The sequence below is a fragment of the Arvicanthis niloticus genome, chromosome 21 (genome assembly GCF_011762505.2).
Source record: "Arvicanthis niloticus isolate mArvNil1 chromosome 21, mArvNil1.pat.X, whole genome shotgun sequence".
Lineage (NCBI taxonomy): Eukaryota > Metazoa > Chordata > Mammalia > Rodentia > Muridae > Arvicanthis > Arvicanthis niloticus.
In genome coordinates, this window is record NC_047678.1 from 26145479 (window position 1) to 26168313 (window position 22835).

General features: G+C 43.8%; 1 protein-coding gene across 1 annotated transcript in view; it reads right to left on the reverse strand.

Annotated features, from left to right (window-relative positions):
* Positions 1–13772, reverse strand: part of Col6a5 (collagen type VI alpha 5 chain) — a 100140-nt gene extending 86368 nt beyond the window's left edge. The window contains exons 1-2 of the mRNA XM_034484273.2: positions 13654–13772; positions 1310–1404 (exon numbers count right to left, since the gene is read on the reverse strand). Of these exons, the coding sequence (XP_034340164.1) occupies positions 1310–1376 (67 nt within the window). The 5' untranslated portion in view covers positions 1377–1404; positions 13654–13772. The remainder of the gene's footprint in view (positions 1–1309; positions 1405–13653) is intronic.
* Between the last annotated feature and the right edge of the window lie 9063 nt (positions 13773–22835).

Consider the following 22835-nt stretch of genomic DNA (forward strand, 5'->3'; position numbering starts at 1 on the left):
TACCTCCACCAGAATAGCCCGTGGGCAAGCCTGCAACGCATTCTCTTGATTGATGATTGATGCAGGAGGGCCCAGCTCACTGTAGGCAACGAATGTCACCCTCGGGCCGGCCGTCCTGGGTGCTGTAAGAAAGCAGGCTGGGCAGGCCACGGGAAAGCCCTAAGCAGCTCTGTTCCATGAACTCTACATCAGTTCCTATATCCAGGCTCTCACTCTGCATCTCTTCCCTGATTTCCCTGTGTGGCAGGCCATGCTGTGGAATTATTTTTTTTTTAAACTATTTATTTATTATATGTAAGTACACTGTCGCTGTCTTCAGACACCCCATAAGAGGGCATCAGATCTCATTACAGATGGTTGTGAGCCACCATGTGGTTGCTGGGATTTGAACTCATGACCTCCGGAAGAGCAGTCAGTGCTCTTAACCACTGAGCCATCTCACCAGCCCCATGCTATGGAATTATAAGCCAAATCTTTTACTCTCCAAGATGATGTTGGCCAATGGGGTTTTATGATAGGGATAGAAACCCTAGTGAAGACACCTAGAAACTATAGGAAAATGTAGGAATACAAAAAAATAAAGTTTTGCTTCTGAAATACTTTAGTATGCTGAGCTCTGCAAGTTTGACGAAGCCCTTCCTCTTAAGAAAGCAAACACTCGCTGGAAATCGCAGTAAGAGGTAATTACCACAGCTGCCTGCTCACTCCGCGACCCAGCCTGCAGAGGAAGGAATGCTTTAGCCTCTACCTACAGAGTTTGTTCCGGTGATCATGTTTAACTGTGATGGAAAGTCCCCTGGATAGAAATGGGACTCAAGGACACCTTGGATGCTCACATCAGCAGGGACTTCCACTCACTTATTCAACCTATAAAAGCTATAAAGAACCGTGGGCTAGGGCTGGACTTTACAAAGCATGCCGTGCAAATAAAGCAGAATTCTGCTTGCCTCCAAATGCCTGCTCAGTCGTCCGCTGGTCAGCATTTCTGCAACATTTCTAAAGATAAGGCTCAAATTATTCTAGTCACAAGTAGGCTTACTGTATTCCCAGAGATATGAGACACTGAGAGTTATACAAATCAATGAATAAAGATTTTCTAGCCAGGGCTATATGATGTTTTTACCCATAGCTTTCTCTACGTTTAAGGGATGGCATCTGTTGAATGTTATGTCCTATGGCTATTATTATTATTATTATTAAATGATATATACTTGATCTGTTAATAAAGGATTCCTTTATATTAAAGTTTGATAAAGCATAAAAATGTTTATTTTTGCCAAAAAATAATGAACAAAAAATATACTGGTACCTGGGCTCTGGTCAGCCAGGGTTTCAGTCCAGAGGATTAGGACAAACACAATTAGTTGGAGCTTCATTCTGTTAGCAGGGTTTCTTATTTTTATTCTGAAAAAAAAAATACAATATGAATTATATGCAATATCGAATACCAGGAACTACTTACAGGATGGTGTCCTGAAAAGAAGTTAAAAAAAAAAAAAAAAAAAAAAAAAAAGGCAGGCATCAGTCAAGCAGGTAGAGTATTTGCTGAAAATAGATGTTGATGTGAGTTGAGTCTTGGATGTGGCTGGGTATGGTGGCAATGCCTGCAATCCCATAATTTAGGAGTGGAAGGCAGTGGAACCCAGTGTTCACCTTCAGTCTCAGCTACAACATGACTCCAAGCCAGCCTCAGCTGCACAAGTCCTCCATTCTAGTTAGTACAAACGCTGTCTCGTTGTGGTGCTGATTTGCATTTCCTTATGAAAGCTGACCATATCTTCTCCCATACGTGTTGGGCATTTATATCTTTCTTGCAGAAACATTTATACGATGCCTACTTTTAGGCAGGCTTTTGTTACCGTGTGGCAGGAATTGCTTATATATCCTGATACCAGACATCTAGCAGATAAATGACTTGCAAAGAGACTCCTCCCACTCTGTGGATTATATTTTCACCTTCTTAGGACACACTTTAAGACAAGCAGTTTCAAATTTTACAAAGCCCAATTTGTCTGAGTTTTATTTTGTTGCTTATGCTTTTAAGAATTAGGGTTTTTTTTATGCATATAAGTGGTTTGTCTGGACACATGTCTGTATGCCACAAGTATGCAGTAACCTCAGAGATCAGAAGAGGAGATGAGATTTCCCAGAACTGGAGTTATGGATGGTTGCAAGCTGCCATGTGGGTTCTATGACTTGAACCCTGATCCTCTGGAAAAGGCTGCTGAGCCATCTCTCCAGCCTCATTGCTTAAGCATTTAGTATAGTATCCAATGCATCGTGGTACACTCCACTGTAATGAAGAATATCCCAAATGCTTTCTTCTAAGCAGACTAGAGTTTTGCCTCTTGGTACTGCAACACTGTAAGGCTTCTTTCCCGGTGTCTGATGGATGTTTGCCCTGTTCCCTGGAGGTGTGCACAGCTAATGGGTCTTTGTTGTTTGTAGAGCAGGCTGAACTGGAAACAGGGAGGGGAGACAGCAGTGGAATTGGCGTTGAGCAGTAGTGGCCACAAAGGCAGCAGCGGTGGAGAAGACAGCAGTTGCAGTAATAGCAACACTAGCAGCTATGATGGTCCAGAGAGTGCTCAGGGTGGGGGTGGGGGTTCCAGGAGCATTGGGGGATGGGGATGTGAGGGAGAGTGGCGAGCTTAGGCAGAAGACCTTGGGAGGCTGGGAAAGTCCCAGAGACCTGCCAAGGGTGTGAGACACACAAGGCCAGAGAGCTGAAAGGACTAGTCACTGCCAATAGCCACTGCCTAGGCCTAAAGAGCCCAATACTCCAGGCCTAAGAAACTTGGCATTGTGGGACTAAGGGGCCCAACAGCCAAGCCCTTTTAAGCGCTATAAGAAGGTGCTCCCTGGGATGCTTGCTGTTACCTGCTGCTACAACTTTAAACCACTTTTGAGTGTCTGGGGACCTATCTCTTTGGCTTCTAAAGAATGGAGCTATAGGCCCCTGGCTTTCAGAGTTTGGAGATATGAGCCTCTAGGTCACCAATCAAGCCTCAGCACTCAAATCACCCTTGCCAGCAATGAAAGGGGGTGAGCATCTGTGTAGAGCCAGCTGGTTGGCTATAGGTTATCTCAGTTCTTAGGGCGTGGGTCAATCTCATACATTTCTAAGACCCTCCCCGTAAAATTCTATGATCCTTTAATGCTAGGTTAGAAAGAATTTAGTAATGTAAACAAATTTTATTTTGGCGATTTTAATGTCTGTCTGGAGTAGAGATGGCCCAAACCAGACTAGGGACTCAAAGAAATTCGGGGTTTGAAAAGCTTCCAAGAGAACCAGCTCAATCCACGTGCTTCCTAATTCTGAGAGCCTGATGGGAATTCAAACTAGCATGGCCTCTGGGAGGAGGGAACCTCACGTCACTTGTGGAGGAATAGTTAAACTGCACATAAGGAGAGAGCTGTCCACATATTTGATACTGGGCTCATTCTGACTGGGTAACTGCACTTCCTATCGTTACCAAGGAAATGAAGGTTTCCTTTTGCGTTCTCCATCTTATTAAAAAGGGAATTCAGAAACCACACAGAAGGAAGCATAAGGACAGTTCGACCGAAGTTCAGGAGAAACACAACAGGACGCAAACCACAAATCATAGCAGCTTCCTGGAGGATAGAGAAGGGACAGAGAGAAAACCAAGGGCCAAAGGGTGAGAAAGCTTTGGACAAAGTGCGGGAAAGCCCGAGGAAAGCATGCTTAGAATTGTGGTCAGTGTCTGAAAAAGGTATAAAGAGAAGAAAAAGAAAACCGTGCTTAGAGCTGGGCAGATAGATAAGTTCAGAGGGCACCAGGTTCTGGGAACTTGTGTTCCAGGAACCGCACCAGGAACACAGCATTAGAAACAGAGATGGCTTGATTGGGAAAGGAAAAACACTCGAAAGAACGGAAGTGGGCTGGTGAGGTGAGGAAGGAGCCCAGAACAGATTGGATCACAAGGTGGGCTGTATTTATAGAACCTTTACACAGTACTCATCTCTCTAGTTTGTACTCAGAGGGCATTCTTCAAGCATACTCTGTTCATTAGATGAAACCCAGGCGAGGACAGGCTTCCAGCCTCACGGAGCATACTGACTGAGCATGCTCAGTTTGACTCATGAAGCCCGGGTAGGAAAAGGTCTCCAGCCCATTCCCTACCAACTGGCTTGTTCATGTGTTAATCTTGACGGTTCCTTCTCCAACTCCTATTCTCCTGTCACACTATTAGATGGTCTGTTTTGAAACGTGCAGTTTGGGGTCTTGAGTCGATTTGGTAAATCGGAAAAAAGAGAATCTTAACAAAGTTTTTTTTGTGTTTGTTTTGTTTTGTTTTAAGCTCATGGTAAGGCTTGTGATATTCTGGCAGCGTCAGGCACTAAAAGAAACCAGAAATTATTTAATAAGTTATTAACACAACAGAGGCATTGGGGTCTTGAGTCCTCTGGCTTGCAACTGCTTTACGTAAACCGTTTATTGGAAGTTTACACAGCTAAATCCCCAACTCTAAAACAGCTTATTAAATAGCGTCTTGGAACCACCATGCTTACTTTTTTTTTTCCTTCCTCTCCTTTTGCAGCTAAAGGAACAAGAAGAAATGAATGAGAGTAGAAAAAAAAGTGAGGGTACTCCTCCCACATCAGTCACTGTCTGCTTTCTCCCAGGATCTACCCTCCTGTCCTCCTGGTTTGTCATCCATCATTCAGGATAAGTAACCCCCACATACAAACCAGGGCCCAGCATGGACCAGAATAAGGAGCTCAAGCAAAAGGTCAAAGGTCACAACTTTAGGAACCACAAGCTCCAGCTGTGAAGGCCCCAGACCACACATGCTTGCCTTTCCAGAAAGCTGGAGAGCTGAGGTCCTACTGAAGCTGAACAGCAGATCCAAAGTCAGGTGGCCTCTGGTGCTTTGGCCCATTTCTGGAGACATCTGGAATGCATATTTGGTTTTCCCATCAGTAGGGGCAATGAGGGCCCCAGCCTGATTGTCTTGTCTTTCTGTTTGTGCTACATGGTTCCGAGGTCTTTGGTTTTCATGGTTTTCTTGTTTCTTTCCTGGCTCCATTCCTCAGAGAATGTGTGATCTCGTGCATATCCCCAAGTCTATCAGCACACCCAGCTTCTCCTCTGTATCCCCAAGTCTATCAGCACACCCAGCTTCTCCTCCATATCCCCAAGTCTATCAGCACACCCAGCTTCTCCTCCGTATCCCCAAGTCTATCAGCACACCCAGCTTCCCAGCACCTCTATTGGACACTTAGCGTATTTCGCCAGTCCTGCAACTCTGGACAGGCTTTTCTTAACCCATCTTTTCTTCCCAGTTTGAACAGCTGCCGATAGCAGGACTGGACACTTCCTGTCTCACCACTGAAAGCCCTAACTGTCTAGCTCAGTGTCTGCTCAAAACCAGATCTTCCAGAAAGAGCTGTTGAACTGGGTTAATCGGGAAACGATAAGAGGCTCCATCTATGCAGCCGTTGCCACTCAACAGCCTATCAAACCTCCCATTGCAGCAAAGCCAGGCACTTCTAAGACAAAAGGCCATGTCTTGAATGTCTCGAGGATGACAAAGGAATGCTCTATACATGAAAAGTCAACTCTACAGTTTAAATGTCCTACACCAAGACTGTGTGCGGTGCTTCATCTTTATTGTCAACCTGACTGCATTAGAGCCACCTAAGAACACATCTCTGGGCTTGCCTTTGAGGGGGTTTCTGAAAGGTTTAAATAAGAGGGGAAGACCACCTGGATATAGGTGGCACTACTCTGTGGGCTGGGGTCTCAGGCTAAATAAAAAGGAAAAACTAAGCAGCTGGAGGAACCGCTCAGTTGCTAAAGTGGTAACTTTGCAAGCGTGAGGACCTGAGTTCAATTCCCAGCACCTGTAATCCCAGTACTGGGGAGGCAGAGACAGGAAGATGCCTGGCATTCACTGGCCAGGAAGCCTAGCCTCATTGGTAAGCTCCAGGCCAATGAGAGATCCAGTCTCAAAGGAAGTGGGAAATGTTGCTGTGGGCAATATTGCTGAAGATAACACCAGAGGTTATCCTCCAGCCTCCACAAATACACACACACACACACACACACACACACACATTTAAAAATAGTACTATATAGACAAGTATGGCAGTGCATGCCTTTAACCTCAGCAGTTGGGGGAAAGAGACAGGTGGATCTCTGTGTGTTCAAGGCCAGCCTGGGCTATATTGTGAGTCCCAGGACAACCAGAGCTATGAAAAAAAAAAAAAAAAAAAAAAAACCCACGATGTGGTCTGAGCACCAACCTTCATCTCTCCAGCCTAACTCCAGATGATGCAACATACCAGTGGCCTCACTCTTCTGTCACCATGCATCTCTCACCATGATGAACTACAACCCAAAACAGTGAAGGAGAATAACCCCCTCCTTCCTTAAGTTGAGTCTAGTCAGGTGTCTTGCCACACCAATAAATAACTAATACATCATTCTACCGTATTGGATCATTCTTGAAATGTCCCTGGAGGATAGGGTGACCCCAGCAGGGTACAGGGGTACAGAGACAGTCCTAGCTTCACCTTTGCAATAAATGGAGACCCCATGGCTGGCTCAGGGTAGGAGAAATAAAAAGGAAGTTTTGCCTGCAACATAGGGTAATGAAAATGACCACCCAGTCTTTATATGAAGCAAGAGCCATGTATTTCCCAAGCCAAGTTCAACTCCTGCTTTAGACGAGGGCATCCTTCCTTCTCCATGGTGTCACTGGACTCTATATAGTTCAAAAATATTAATAAACACAAGCATACACACATATGTACATATATGCTCACACAGACCACACACATACTTCTGATACATTACTCACTCAGCACACTTTTCCTGAGAATCAACTAGACTCTTGCCGCTGTTGGAGGTGGATTAGACTTAGCAGGAGAAAACAGACTAAAAGCTTGCAAGATTTCTGTTCTCTTTGTTTACTCTCTGAGTGGCAAACTTTTCCAGAGCAGAGACCAAGTCTCTCTGACTCCAGTGCTTGGTGCAGATCACTAAGCTACAAAGGAAGTAAATGAGAAAGGTAGACAGTGAATAGCTATGTAAGAAGACAGAATGAGGCATCATCTCAAACGAGGGCATCAGCAAAACACTCAAAAAACAGCATAGAATTTGGGAAAGTCTTCAAGGAAGAGGTGGCATCTGGAGAGGATTTGAAAGGCTCCTAGAGTATAAAAGGCAAAAGTGACCAAGACCAGAATGACAGTGAGTCCTGTGGGTAGAAATAAGCAGTAGAGGTATGCGTGTGTATGTGTGTGCACTTGAATGTGTATGTGCACTCAAGTGTGTGCATGCATGTGTGTGCATGTGTGTGTACACTAGAATATGTGTATGTGCACTTGAGTGTATATGTGCATGTGTGTGTATGTATGCATGTGTGTATATTCATTCATGCATGTATGATCGCGCACGTGCGCACGCGTGCGTGTGTGTGTGTGTGTGTGTGTGTGTGTGTGTCTGTAAGAAACAGAGAGAGAGAGAAAAAAGAGAGAGAGATCAATCAGAGACTAGAGACTTCTACATCAACAGTGTCCAGGATATTGGGGGGAAGGGGAAACTTGGAAGACAATGTAGGAAAGGCAGAGGTTGAGGACTAGGTAGCGGAAGGCTTTAGATACCCTAGGGAGCTTTGGAAGAACTTAACTTTATCCTCTTGGCAACTGTGAGCCAATGATGGGCTTTGTCTGGGAGAAGAGTTGTACTCAGATGCATGGGGTGCATGGAAAGGATGACTTTCTGCATCACACAGACCTTAAAGGAGCCTTTGAGTTCACTTTCCAATACTGAAGTCGTCTTATGCACAAAAAGGAGGAGATCAAGGATGGAGGTCAGAGAGGAGCCAAGAATGAGACAACACAGCCCATTAGTTAGCACAAGGAAGCTGCCCCACAAGCTTCTCTCCTCTCTGCAGAAGGAGGAGACAATATTTGATATTTCTTTCTAAAGATATACTCATCAGAACAGAGTAGATTAGCTCTGGGTATGTTGCTGTCTTTTAAGGCCAAGACAATTAAGGCTTAAGAAAAACTCTGCTATAGGTAAGTTAACAACTCTGCCATCTGTCACTTGCTAGCCAGCTAGCCCATGGTGTATAGATAATTCATGAAACTATTATAGGCTCTCAGCCACAAAGAGTAGCGTACATTAAAAAGCCTCCTTCCAAGATCAGATGAGCCACTTAAGGAGTCAGAATAATTCGCAAAGAGATAAAGTACAGGAGTCCCAAATGCCAAACCACAAACTAAGGAATCTGCTTTGTAGGAAGGAAGGAAGGAAGAAAGAAAGAAAGAAAGAAAGAAAGAAAGAAAGAAAGAAAGAAAGAGCCAGAATCCTACAAATGTTTTACTTTTTTTTTTTTTTTTTTTGAAAAAAAATTATGGGACATTTTTTGGATGAGGCTTATTCTGGTCCCTTGAGTTTTCTGTGAAACCTCTGGATATACTTGTGGGAGGTAGTAGGCTGAGGAATAAAGTATCCAACAAGATTTGGTTCTGCGTGTTCAGCATTCATAATTGTTAGCTAAATTATATAGTTCATTACTACCGAGAATCAAAGGTTTCCCCTCACTGTGCTTTTAAGTGCTTGTTGCTATTTTACTCAAATGAATATATATATATATTTTTTCTAGATTTATTTTCTAGTCAGCTGTCTTGACTAACTTAGTTTTGGCTTCGTCTTCCCTTTGATTTTCTTAGTTGTGAGAGATCAGGACAGGAGTACTTACACATCTCTTATTGTGTGGCCATCAACACTCTTCACTCTTTGTCTTTACAGCTCCTCCTAGGTGTGGACTTTTTTACCAAAACCACAGAAGAATGAACTAATGTTAGGTGTCTTACCCACATGGCCCACAGCTAGCACGATCTGTGATGTTAACCTGAGTAGACAGACATGAATCTCTGGATAATCAAATTCAGATGATGGCTGCTGAATTTGATTATATCTCGCTCTTTGCAAATATCTTTTTTTAAATCTCATCACAATGCAAAACTAAACATGTGAAGTCATCTTTACTCTCTCATTTCTTCTACAGCATAACCCTGTCTACCCATTAAGGAAATGGACTAGGGACCAGAAGTTTAGAACCACTGTCAGCTGACTGAGCGCGTCATCTTAGCCAAGTGCCTGTCTTTTTTTTACCTCCCAGAATTACTATGGGGTTTAAAGATAGCAAGTTATAAAGCCTCCATCAAGGCCTAGGCAAAAATATCACTACTACTCTATTTCATGCCTGAAGTACTTCAAATGGGGGAGGATCATCTGTTTTACTTGAATGCCCTTAAACCACCCAGTTACCTAGAAGGCTGGTATGAAGACATCCTCTCCAACATCCCCTATTCATTAATATACATATTCATGTGCATGTGGGTATACACACACATACACCCTCAAGCACACACATACATGCTATATTCTCCAAAGAACTAAGAACTATTCTCATCTTGTATTAGTATTACAGACTTGTCCAATATTCCAACATTCTCAGGTTTTTTTTCTCTATTAGGAAAAAACCTATAGAGGCCAGAGTGATGGTTGAGCAGTTAGGAGTCCTTGTTCTTCCTGCAAGGATGCCCACGTATACAGCCAGCCTTTTCCACTTCGTGAGTTCTTCTTTCTTCCACCATTCTCCATCATTTTTCTACCCTTTCAACCTCCTAACACTAGATAGGAGAGAAAGAAGGATAAAGGGGAAAGGGGTGATGTCATCATTAGACTACTTCCTGCTGATTAGTGGTGTGGAATTCTTTGGGTCAAGTTTGATCTTCGCCATCAGGATATCTCATTTCTTTTTCTTGTTGTTTCTTCTTTGCTCATGACCACTGGACAAACCATAACCAACAAATAAACAGCGAGCAACTAACAACCCAACAACAAAAACAATCCCACCTGTTAGGGACCTAGCATTTAAATACCCTCTCAAAAGTCCCAAAAAATTCCAAACATCACAATTGCAGAAACTATCTGCAGCTGGCAAAAATCACATCTTTTCTAAAGCAAGAGGCAAATCATAGTCAGCTGCTGTGGACAGTCTGAGGCAACCCCATATCTCACACATATAATACTTGTTTTTTAAAGAAATCAAAACTCCAAAATTGTCACTACACACATGGCTATTCATACCCATTTGTAACTCCAGCTCCAAGGGATGTGACACCCTCTTCTAACCTCAGTAAGCACTGAGCACACACAATGCATTTGCACACATATAGACAAAATGCTCATGCACATAAAATATAAACAAATAAGTAGATAGATAAATAAATAAATAAATAAATAAATAAATAAATTTATCTTTGGGAAAAAAGAAGACTGAAGACATGTCTCAGAGGTTAAGAGCACTGACTGCTCTTCCAGAGGTCATGAGTTCAAGCCCCAATAACTACATGGTGGCTCACAACCATCTATAATGAGATCTGGTGCCCTCTTCTGGCATGCAGGCATACATACAGACACAATATTGTATACATAATAAATAAATAAACAAATCTTTTTTAAAAAGGCAAAAGAAAGAAAACCTTATATAGATAGACAAAACAATGTGCTATGTTATGAAAACACATTGCAAACTCCCTGGAAGCTACGGTTATCTTATAGGTAGGTGAAGAAGGTCTATAATTCAGCAAGAAAGTAGAACTTTTCTGTGTCTTAGTTCTCTGGTCTCTGTGAAAAAAAATATTGTGAGCATGCACATGAAGACATAGTTAAGCTTTTAGCAATACTCATATACAAATAATTGGCACATAAATGATAGATTATTAATCAAGAATTCTGGCAAGACCTTTGACAATATGCATTACAATTTGCTCCAACTTATGTTTAATTTCCTAGTTGTTAAAAACAATTAGCCTGGACTGAAATGATGGCTCAGCAGTTAAGAGCACTGACTGCTCTTCCAGAGGTCCTGAGTTCAAGTCCCAACAACCACATGGTGGGTCACAACCATCTGTAATGGGATCCAATGTCCTCTTCTGGTGTGTCTGAAGACAGCTACAGTGTTCTCATATGTGAAAAAATAAATCTTTTTAAAAAAAATTAGCCTAAAATTAGCTATACAACCATAATGTTAATAAACATTGGCACATATTCAATATATCCACTATATGGAAAACATTTATGTACTGTCTATTTCAGCTCAATTCTTCCCTTAGTTGTGTAAAGTAACTATAATTACATCCATTTTACAACAAGACAGTGGATCAAGTACTTATAGCTTGCCCAAAGACTTTCAGTCTCTTGACTACAAAGATATTTTTTCAATACACTACTTCATCCTAAAATTCTCTCATTCTGCTCTCTTCATGACCCTGCTACCTTCCAAGAGAATAGTCATTAGCCTAACACATCATTCCATGCTAAGAGAATGGGCTTGAGGTACTACCTGGGACCATCAAATGAGCACATACACGTTGAAATCTTCAGAACAAACCATGTACAGCCTATGTCTGAAAATTAAGTTGCAAACTGTGGTGGTTTGAATAGGAATGGCTCCCATAGACTCATGTGTTTGAATGCTTGGTCCACAGGGACTGACACTATCAGGAGGTGTGGCCTTGTTGGAGTAAGTGGGTCACTATGAGGGTGGGCTTTGAGGTCTCCTAGTGCCCCAGCTCTGCCCAGTGTGAAATAATCCCCTTCTGCTGCCTGAGGATCAAGATGTAGAACTCTTTGTGTCCTCCAGTACCATGTTTATCTGCCTGCTGCCATGCTTCCTGCTATGATGATAATGGATTAAACCTCTGAAATTGTAAGCCAGCCCCAATTGAATGTTTTCTTTTATGAGAGTTGTCATGGTGTCTCTTCACAGCAATAAAACCCTAACTAAGACACAAACCATCTTTGCAGGCTTCTAATACTCTCAGAGAAGCCTCCTGGCTTTACTGACATCACTAAACCTGTTTTTCAAGCAACCCTGATCAGTATCTGATCTTGTGTTGAGTACAACTCTGTTTTATTGGAGACAGTGATAGTCATTCAGTGTCATACGCCTGTGGCTGGTAGGGAATATTGGAAAGGACATTTTGAAATAAAATTGGCAAGTACTGAACCAGAACACCACACATGTACTGCATCCAAAGAGAGGGGAATCTGGGAAAGACCTGCAAAGAAATTGGTACCCAAAAGATGTAGGCTTAATTTAATTAAACCACTAAAAGAAAAAGTATGAAATCAGTATTTGGCCACAAACTATATGTGTGCCTTCATTATCAAACATTAATGAGGGGGGTTCTGGGCAAAGATGGAGAACCAGCTCATCTGAAGGGATGATTCAGAACCTTGGCTAATTGTGTTTTTAAGTCAATTCCTTAGAAGTCTCAGGACGCCCTAAGGAACCACTAAGATGTTTCAGATAACAAAATGGCTTGCTTCCAAATCTGAAGATTCAAGTTCAAGCTACAGAATCTGCTTAGTGGAAAGAGATAACCAAATCCCACAACTTGTCCTCTGACCTCTGAAAGTACACCAGTGGCATGTGTGGACACACACACACATACACACACAAACACATACAAACACATACAAATTAAGAACTAACAGTATACCCATTTATTCTACTTATAAACTGTAGCACAACAAACCAAAGTATACACGTCCAAAAGTCTATCTTACAGATGTGGGTTTTTCTTAGAGATGTTGTTCAGAATTCATAAAATATATCTCTTCCAAAATTTCTAACCAACCTGGCTAGATGGACAACAGCAGCAGCAACAATGAAAATTAACTTCTGAAGTGCAGCTGGGTGTTGAAAACCAACACCCACATGGGCTAGGAAACCCTGTTCCTAATTAACAGGCTCCAACCACTGAAGCCGAAGCAGGCCTCAGTGTGGAGATTCTGAGAGCAGCTAACTCAGAGTCTTCGCTGGAGTTCGACACACACTAGAAACTCAGCAGTGTTTGTGGAAGCTGTGGGTGCTGCTCTGAGGACATCTTACAAGGCGATTTAGAGTTTGAAGCCAATTCCCTCAGTACCAGTATCAGACCGTTGTGGAAAACCCACCCACAGTACACCCACTGCTGTATCTGAGGGCTCTCTACGTGGGCCTTAGACACAAACGGGCTGACTGAATGATAGAGCAGTCGGGCACACCCACCTTCCCTTCCGCAGTTCCTCGGATTCATCTTCATCAGGTCTAGATTGTAGGCCCCCACCCACCTCACACACACACACACACACACACACACACACACACACACACACACACACACCGGCGAGCAGGCATTTCAAAGAAGCTTCTAAAACCTGGAAACCACACTGAATTGAGGTTCTTTCTCTTCCGTTCTAAGAGAATGCCTCTAGGGCAGTGGTTCTCAACTTTCCTGACTCTGAGACCCTTTAATACAGTCATGTTGTGATAAGACCCCCCAATCATAAAATGATTTTGCTACTGTTATGAACTGCAATGTAAATAGATGATATGCGGGATATCGGATATGCAACCCCAGTGAAAGGGTCATTGGACACCACCCCAGGGGGTCACGACCCACAGGTTGAGAACTGCTACTCTAGGGACCTACGTTTCCTCTAGTGGCAATATTCTCTGAGCCTCTATCCTGGAACCCAAGCAAAATCTGCAGAGGAAGAGAGTTTCCTTACATCCTGGGTCTCAGGCTAGAAGCCTTGTACCCCACACTCACCAAGGCTTCTTGGGGTCCCAGAGGATCCTGGGGCAGCCCACACTGCAGCCGTGTGTCCCCCGTGAAGCATGTGCCTCGCTGGGTTCTGGCTGCTCCGGGGCAGGTGCTGAGTGAGCTCTTTTAAGTCAGCACTGACTCCGGCCCTTGGCCCGGCTCCCCCAGGGACTCTCTAAAGCTTGGCAAACTTGAACTCCAGCGGTCAGAGGCCTCCAGCTGTCTTTTGGCTTGGCCCACTGCACGGGTCTTAGGGAAGCCGCCTGAACTTGGCAAGGCAGAGTTTCTCAGAAATCCACAACCATCTCAGCTGGCTGAGAGGTCACTTTGGCTACTGAGGCTGAAGACTCCTCCTCGGGTTTGCAATTCCTCAGAGCTAGCCAGCAGGGAACCAGAGAAAATCACCTAGGAGGGCCATACCTTAAGGAGAGCAGGATGAAGAGAAAAAAAGCTAACCTCAGAAGCAGCAGCCAGTTTTATCCTGGGATTTCTGGAAGGGGAAGGGAGCGAGGGGCGGCAGGAGCGAGGATGTGCATAGCAGATCTGAAAGCATGGGCTATCCTTACTTAGAGTTAACATTGGGTTTTGTTTGTCTTTCATGACATGTATTTGTGCTTGAGATTTCACCTTAACACTCACAAATATCAGACTCCTGCTGGAGTTACTTGCAATGATTAATTCTATCATGAGAGACTAGGGCTCCCCCTCGCTAAACGCCTCCAGAACACCCACCCCCACCGCTGCCCAATATTGCCATTGCTTCTGATGTTACAAAGTTTCCATGTGTGTCCCCACAAAGAATGAGACGGGGAAGGGAAATGAGATCGGAAACCGGATGACTAAGATTTTTTTTCTTTTATTATGCTTTTATTATGTTTGCTTTTTTACAGAGAGAACACAAAATTCTGTAAACCAATACCTGTTTTGGTTTGCATTAATAAGAAAAAATTATTATGTGAGAGTAAAATGGTTTGTCCCTAAAGAATGTATCCCCTCTGCTCTGAATCCACTCACTACAGAGTTCCAAGTGACCTGCACAGGGTGTCCCCGGATCCTGAATATATCACAGCTTGCTCTCCAGAGGAGTCTCAAATTCTGTCCAGGCTTTAGCAGTTGTTGACCACACAGTGAAACACAGAGAATATTGGGAAGCCAGAGCTGGAGGGCAGAATCAGCTTCTAATTCACACTCACGCCAGGCCCAAATGGAAGCTCTCCCGCTGTTGTGTCCATATTCCCTGGGAGCAAAGACTTGCTCATTGGGATCCATCTTTCCAAGCAAAAGTTACTCAAGGGAGAAAAGAAGCCCACCTGGATCAGAAAATTCTCTAAGTATTATTATGGGAGGTTTATTTGCAATGGAAGCGATACAATTGTGATTTAAGTTTTACAATCACTGTATGAAATCAAGTGTCTTTGGGGATTGGCTTTTCTGGAGAAATCAACATTTCCTGCTTCCTTTTTCTTCTTCTAAAACTGAAACAAACTTCCCCCAAAGAAACTGTCATGTCAAACACATCCCCTCTCGAGAATTGTATTCATTCTAGTAAAGATGTACTAGCTGAATTCAGACCAAAACAGTGGAGTCTGGAGCTGAGCAAATGAAGGCGTCCAGGCTGGAAGAAGGCTCAGCCTGGATTCCTAACACAGGGGAGCGACGCTGATGAACCTAAGTTACTTTGCCAAACTGGGTTGCACATTTTCTTTTCTCTGGAAACGAAAGGGGTGTTAAATAAAGGGAAAGAAACACAAATTCTTCAAGTTTAAAAAGGCTTTTAAATTTTTTCCCCAGATATTATCATTACATATATTTGCTGTTCGTTAACCCAGCCTGAATAGTGCCTATCTTCTGCAAATGTTTTAAATTGAGAACTACATCACAGTGTTAGGTGCTAAACTCTGCTCTGTGCTTCTTGGTCCCCACTGGGAAACATTGGTGAGGTTTAAAATCCATATTATCAGAAATATGCAAGATGATTTTGGATGCAGATGGCTTGACTTTCTCTATGATGCAATCTGAACTCTTAAAAGAAAACAAAAAGAACAGGAAATGCTTTCTTAGTGTCACTTGGTCAAGCCTGCGATGAATCAGATGAATTAATAACGGGCAGGAATATGGCTTCATTTGTAAAGCATCTGTCATATAAAACTGACCACCTGAGTTCAGATCCCCGGAACCCACAAGAAAACAGACTGCATGTGTCTTTAATCTGAGCAAACCTATTGAGAGATGAGAAGTAAATGCAAAAGAATCTCCCAGACCTCGCAGGCCAGCTACTCTGGCAAAGACTCCAGTAAGTGAGGAAAGAACGCAGATTCAAACATGGTGGTAGGAAAAGACCAAACCCAAGATTATTCTTTGACTTCCCACCCCAACACACATAAACTCTCTCTCTCTCTCTCTCTCTCTCTCTCTCTCTCTCTCTCTCTCTCACACACACACACACACACACACACACTCACACACACACTCATACACACACACTCATACACACACTCACATACACACACACTTTTAGAAATAATAACATATGTTTACTCATAACTGGAGCCAACCCACTCTCCTCTAATTATTAAATAATATTAGAATATAATTTGCTCTCCTTTCTCTCTGTTTAAGGTACACTGAAAACAGGTATAGGTGACTTAGCTGCTTCCTCCAGGAAATGCTTGCTCCTGGAAGACAAGGCTGTAACTAGGCAAAACATCTGGCTTAGCAATAGTGACCAGCCTACCCAAACATCTGGCTTAGCAATAGTGACCAGCTTACCCAAAAGACTTGCTTCAACTCCTTCATCTTTCCATTTCCAACAACCCAAAGCCAACATGCCATGAACTCTACCCAAATGCAACCCTTTCTCTAACTTGTAAACTCCACCCTCCAGTCCAGGGCCTTATTCCTGCAGACCGCCCCTGCCACTCCCTTTCAGCAGGACCCTGAAAGCTCTGTCTCTGCAGATTTCACCTTTACTAATCACCTTTGTCTAATCAGCAGGGCCTAGCTTAGTTGCTAGGGTGCTTGCCTAGCAAGCACAAAGCCATGGGTTTGATCCCTGGCACTGCCCAAATTGATTGTAGTGACACAACCCTGTAATCTCAGCACCTAGAAAATGAATGCAGAAGAGTCAGAAGGTTGGTATCATCTTCAGCTATCAGCTGAATGTGAATGCGTAGAATTTGAGGCTGGACTGGGTTACATGTTGGTGTTCTAGGGAATCTAGCTGTTGGCAGCACACTGTTATCCATGTGTGTTATTCTGTGTTAGAGAAGCACAGAGAAGGGACAAGGCAACCATGAGGATGACTTGGCACAGTGCAGTCAATAGAAGCTCAATGAAAGGGTGACACCAGCTAGGTCTTCAAGAGTCTTGAGTCCAAATGCTGCAAGACTGGAAATTATGTCATTAAGAGAAACCCTCTTCCCCCAAGAACCGTCAGAAATAGAAAGTTCATGGATTTCTAACTGAACAGCAAACTCCAACCTCCCTCGGTGCCGAAAAAAATCTCTAAAATGTGAGAAACCTGAAGAGAACCTGTCTTGCCCTGCAGGGGAAGGTGACTAAAAGTGCCCCCCTAAGACTGCAAACCCCAAGTCTCCATGAGTCAGCCAGAAAGAATAACAGCCACAAGCCTCACTAAACACCTCGAGCCCCATTGCAGGTGTGTGTCCTCATTTTGATGTTAAAACTAATAAAACAATATTTCTTTTAGCTCTTACAGAATAAGAATAACAACTCCGTTATATACTGCTAAGCTGTCGGGAGATGCACATGCACAATTATATTCACGCAACATCTTCCAAACTAGAATGTGAATTTGGGGAGACAACAACTCTCAGTTCACAAACGGCGAGATGAGGATTCAAGATGAAGATGACTCTGGGCAAGCCAATCTGTTCTGCTGGCAAAACGAACGTAATAATATTTGCCACACAATACCTCAGAATGAGACAAAATGATGTACCTGTAAAGCGTGTCTTCTGTTATGTGTCTTACTTTTCTGGCTGTCTAATTTGGAACACGTTACTTGATTTTGTTTCTCCTCTAGACTTCAGTTCCCCGAATTGTTAAGTCTACAACATATTTATCTTGTTGTTCCTTATGTAGATCTGTCACCTCTGAGAGCCTGGTGTGCATCACGTATTTAATGTGTGACCAACGCTGCTTTCTTCTCATTTGTTCACCTGATGCCTTGTCCTAAAATCGATGCTGAACCACACATCCCCGTGTCTGTTAGGATGGCGCATTTCACAGAAGGCACAGGATGTAACCTGTAATTAGCGATTTCACACCAAAAAACCAGACACTGTTATTTTAGAAAAGCATTCCTTATGTGGGGATATTTTAGACATAGCAGAATCCAGGGATGGCTCTGTTTACATTTGCCAAAAGCTTATTCTAAAACAAACTGCAAGGGCAGAGACGGTGGCCTTGCAGGAAGGAAAGGGCAAAGTGTCCCACTTCCTGATCCAGGGATGGAGCCACAAGTGACCAAACACAGGAAAGGCACACCAGTGGCAGAGCTAGCCCATCACTTGTGCTGTGCCCACTGACTGGCAGGCCATCCTGTTACTCCCTAGAACCTGTGACTGTAGAGTGAAAAATTATAAAGGCCATTTTATGAAATATGTGTAGATTTTTCCGCCTTACAGAACTCGGAACTGAAAATAAGATTTCAGGCCTTCACATTCCAGGTGAAGGACACTTGCTGGATTACATTCCCCAAGCCTCACCCAAGGCAGGAAGGCATTCCTGACTACAGATAAAGATGTTATCACCTAGGTGGGGCCATAGCCCTATAGCCGGAAGGAAAAAGTGACTCTAGATCGTTTGGGCTAGATTCTCTGAAATGTTCCACTGTTCTTGGTTACCCCTCCCTTGGTCTTCCCAGTGCTATGTTCAAAATTTGTAAAACAACCAATCATGTGTAAGCGCGCGAAAATGCCTTCCTCCCCCCACCCCATGCTATAAAAGACCCTTTATCCCACCACACGTGGCCAAAAACCCTGCTCTTGGAGCTAAAGAGCATGTCGTTTTTGACCGCCGGCTCCTCCCCTAATAAACCTCTGCTGATTGCATCCAGGTATGGTTTCTTGTGATTTTTGGGTGGTCGCGATTCCGGAGGCTTGAGGAAGGGTCTCCCGAGTATGGGGGTCTTCATGACCACAGGTCTTTATTCCCCAACGGCACACAAGAAAACAGGATTGGTTCTAGATACGTCTCACTCAGCACCACAGTGGAGGAAGAATATGGCAAGCAAAGGGGAAACTAGCATGCAGAAGATCCAGGCACAACTTACATTCTGGATTTCTGCTGCTGACCCCAACATGAGCAGCAAGAGTTGGGTCTCACAGGTTTCACAGTTCACCAGATGTGACAGTGAAATTAGGACCCCGTATTCTAGACAGGGAAATGAGCTTCATCAAGAAAGGCCAAAGGCCGACCCCCAAAAATATGTGCATGTAATTTTAAGATGCAGAGAACAGGGGCTGAGTATGTGGCTCAGTGTTAGAGTGCACCCCTAGCATGCACAAGACCCTGGGTTCAATACCAGCACCTCAAAAAAAAAGGTGCAGAGAACAGAAAAAGGCGGAGATAACATGGAAGCAAATCAGTGGAACAGAAGCTTGGACAATGCTAAACATATGTGGCTTGTGTTTAGTGATTACTCCCCAGCTTAATGCCTGGAGCGAGCGCCCAAGCTTTATAAATACCCCTTATATGATATGGATGTTTCTTCGTTGGTTGGTTTTGATTTTTTGGGTTTGTGTTGTTGTTGTTGTTACTGTTGTTTGGTTGGTTAGGGGTTTGTTTTTTATTTTGTTTCTGTTTAAGACAGGGTCTCGCTGTATAGCCCTGACAGGCCTAGAACTCAAAGAGATCCCCCTGCCTCTGCCTCCCAGTTGCTGGGGATTAAAGGCACCCACCACCATACCTATCACTTGTACAATTTTTAATAAATCCATCACCAGTCCCATATATCTCTATACCCTTATATTTTTATATAAACCCCCAATGCTTTTCTCTCTGACTGCCAGTTCATTTATTCAAAAAAATATTTATTAAAAACCTACCATGTTCCGGTCTCTGCTTTACATACTAGAGACACCGGGTTGAGTGACAAAGTAGATTCCTGAGCTTGGAGAATTGAGATAAGAAGCAGCTGAAGGAGTTTGGAGCCCTGTGCCAGCTGAAGAAGCCATAAAAGCACAGGATTCTCAAACACAGGAGGCATCCGGGTGAGGAGAAGCTCTGGGGATAAGAGCGCCTCTGAGGAGAAGTGAACTGGGAAGTTTGGCTAAAGTAGCCCCATCTTTTCCTTCTCTTTGCTGGGCTCCAGATCTCCTAGTACAAAGGCAGTGGAACAGGACAGACCTCAGCATTTCCTAGGAACTGACAGAGCCCAGGATCACTGGGACAGCGTGGGTGAGAAATCAGCACACAGAAAGAAAAAAAAGTGATTAGGGCTGCATCCAGTGGGGCTTTGCCAATTATAATAAAAATGTGGGTTTTATAAGAATTTTGGTGGGGGCTTATTAAAGAATTTGTTCGAAGTATTGCCAGAGAGGGGTTGCGGGGGTTGGGGGGGAGAGCATGGCCTGATGGATGATGGGAAAGCTTATGGAGCCTCTGTGGGACACTGGGCCGGGGAAAGGAGGACAGTGTAAATGTCAGAGCACTAGTTATCAGTGTGTTGGGTATCCAATACATGACGAGAGCCAAGATGAATGCCTTCAGTGTCATGATTTAGTGACACTGCTTTAGACTGATCCTTGCTTCCCTCTGTCTTCTGCAGAGGAACAGCTGGCAGTATGCAGCCTGTCACCATGAGGCCATGTTGGCTAGTTTCCCCATATCCATCCATCCTTTGATAGTGCCTCTGGGCGTCCCAGGGACGCAGCCTCATGTTGCCCAGAATCCCCAGGTTCCTGGAAGCTGCTGGCTGCAAGATGAAACTCGTCAGCCGGATCAGCTCATAGGTGTTTTTCCTAGACAGTTGAACTTTTACCTCTCTTCATTCATAGCTTTGTTTCCCTTTATCTCTAAACTGAGCCTCAAACTAAACAATACGCTAGCAGAACCAATTTCACATTTACCCATAATTCCAGGCATTTTTCGTTGTAATATTTGCATGCTCTCAATTAAAAAAAAATGTGCTCACCTTACTAATTAGATTCAGAGGCTAATTGGTTATATCCCATCTCCACAGATGGAGAATCTGCTTTCAGTTTGAGCGTCTGTTTTCACTGGCCAGGTGGTCATTCCTTTTGCCTGTGAAACTCATGGTATCATAAGCAAAAAGAAGTATGAATTTGCTGTCAAGGTAAAGAAACCAGATCCTCACTGTCGAGGTGGCCTCCTTAGCTAGCCTGGACAAACCCCAGCAAGTCTCCGTTTCTGTAAGAAGAGCTCATGGGCCACAAACCTTCTGAATCCTACTTGCTGGCTCGTGAATGAGAGAAGCCACCCTGGAGGGGGAAACAATACAGGAAAGAGGAGGCAGCTTGAAGGACTCAGGGTGATGACTTTGGAGCACACAGTGTCCCCTAACTGATGTGCCTTAACCAGCATTTTAAATCTTTAAAATGTGTTTTCTTACTAGATACCCAAAGTCAACTATGATCCTGTCCCCACCATAGTACTATAGAGAGAAGTCCCGCTGGCCTTCAGGGAACAGTCAGACAGGGGTCGGGTGGCGGGGGGAAACTTCATGAGGCTGAAGTGTGCCCCTCCTGTAGTATAGACCATACCTTTCAGAAGCGCAGCGCAGTGGTGAATGGAGAGCTTGAGGGGGTGTGCTAAGCTACAGTGAGTGCAGAGCAGCTGGCCGGTTTCAGCTTCCAGATGGAGGGCTGAACTTTAAAGATGCCCAACAGTCTACCTCTAAAGGCAGTCTGACTTTACTTTAAACTCACATATTTAGTTGTGTGTGGGCACGGCGGCTATGTGTGTGGGTGTGCAGGGGCCACCACACATGTGTGTAGTGGCCCGAAGACAATTTGAGGGAGTAGGTTCTCTCCTTCCACAGTGAGGGTCCCGGGGATTGAACTCAGGACCTCAGGCATGGCAGTAAGCCCTTTCAGCCATCACACCAGCCCAAAACACAGATCTAAATAACAATAGGATGGAGTTCAACTTCCAGCCAGGGAAGTAAATGGGAGTAGTTTAGATTAAAAAAAGAAAGAAAGAAAAGAAATGTAGACGCAAGCCTACTTTCCCAATTTAGACTGAAATAGCCCTCACAGTCCACGCTCACACGCACCTTCACTCTTTCGCAAAGCTGTATACATATGTGTGCCTGCTAACATGCCGAGCCTTTAAAACTCACTCAAACGTTCCCCTAAGAGTTCTGTATCCATCATCACCCCCATTCAGCCAATAGTCACTCCAGTTCTTTCCAGCCCTCTCTCTTTCCTTCTCCCTCTTCCTTTCTGTCTTCTCCTTTCTCTTCCACACACACACTACACCACATCAAATTGCATCATAATATAACTTTATTTTAACTCTCATTGTACACATGAGAATTGTAACTGTCCATGACACTATGAAAAAATGCATCTTCACATAAGCACACACGGATACAATTATAGCAAGTTCCTCTCATTTCCATACTGAGCTTCGGTTTTGCTTTGGATTCCTGAATCTTCCTTTCTCTATCTTAGGAAACGTCTTTCTAACTGTATTACTGTAAAAAGAGATGCCATTTGGCGGAAGTGGGGGTGGGGGGCCCCACATCATTAGCCACAGTTCTTGGTCTAGGGATCGGCCTTGCCCAAGTTTGTTCTGAGAGGCCAAATCTTTTAAGTTCAGACTCCCATTTTAGAGAACCTGACCTAAGTTTGAACTCTGGTAAACTAATGGGCGGTACCTAACAGTATCTAACTTGCCCCCCACAACAAAACACGAGCCTAGCTCCAGTTTCTAGGCTAATCCCCAACAAGACCAGCATCTCCAGGTTATTCCCCCAACAAACCTGCACCCCCAGGTTACAAGTCCACCCCCTGCCTAACAACCACCAATGCAGAGGGGAGCAGAAATTAGGTTTGTAATATGACTCCCAGCACCGGCCAATTATGTTAAAGGCCACGGTAACTTCCCAATTAGATACTTGCTTACTTAGCACACACACACCCCACACCCCACACCCCACCCTCACTTCCATTGCTGCTTACTATAAAATCTTGCCTTAT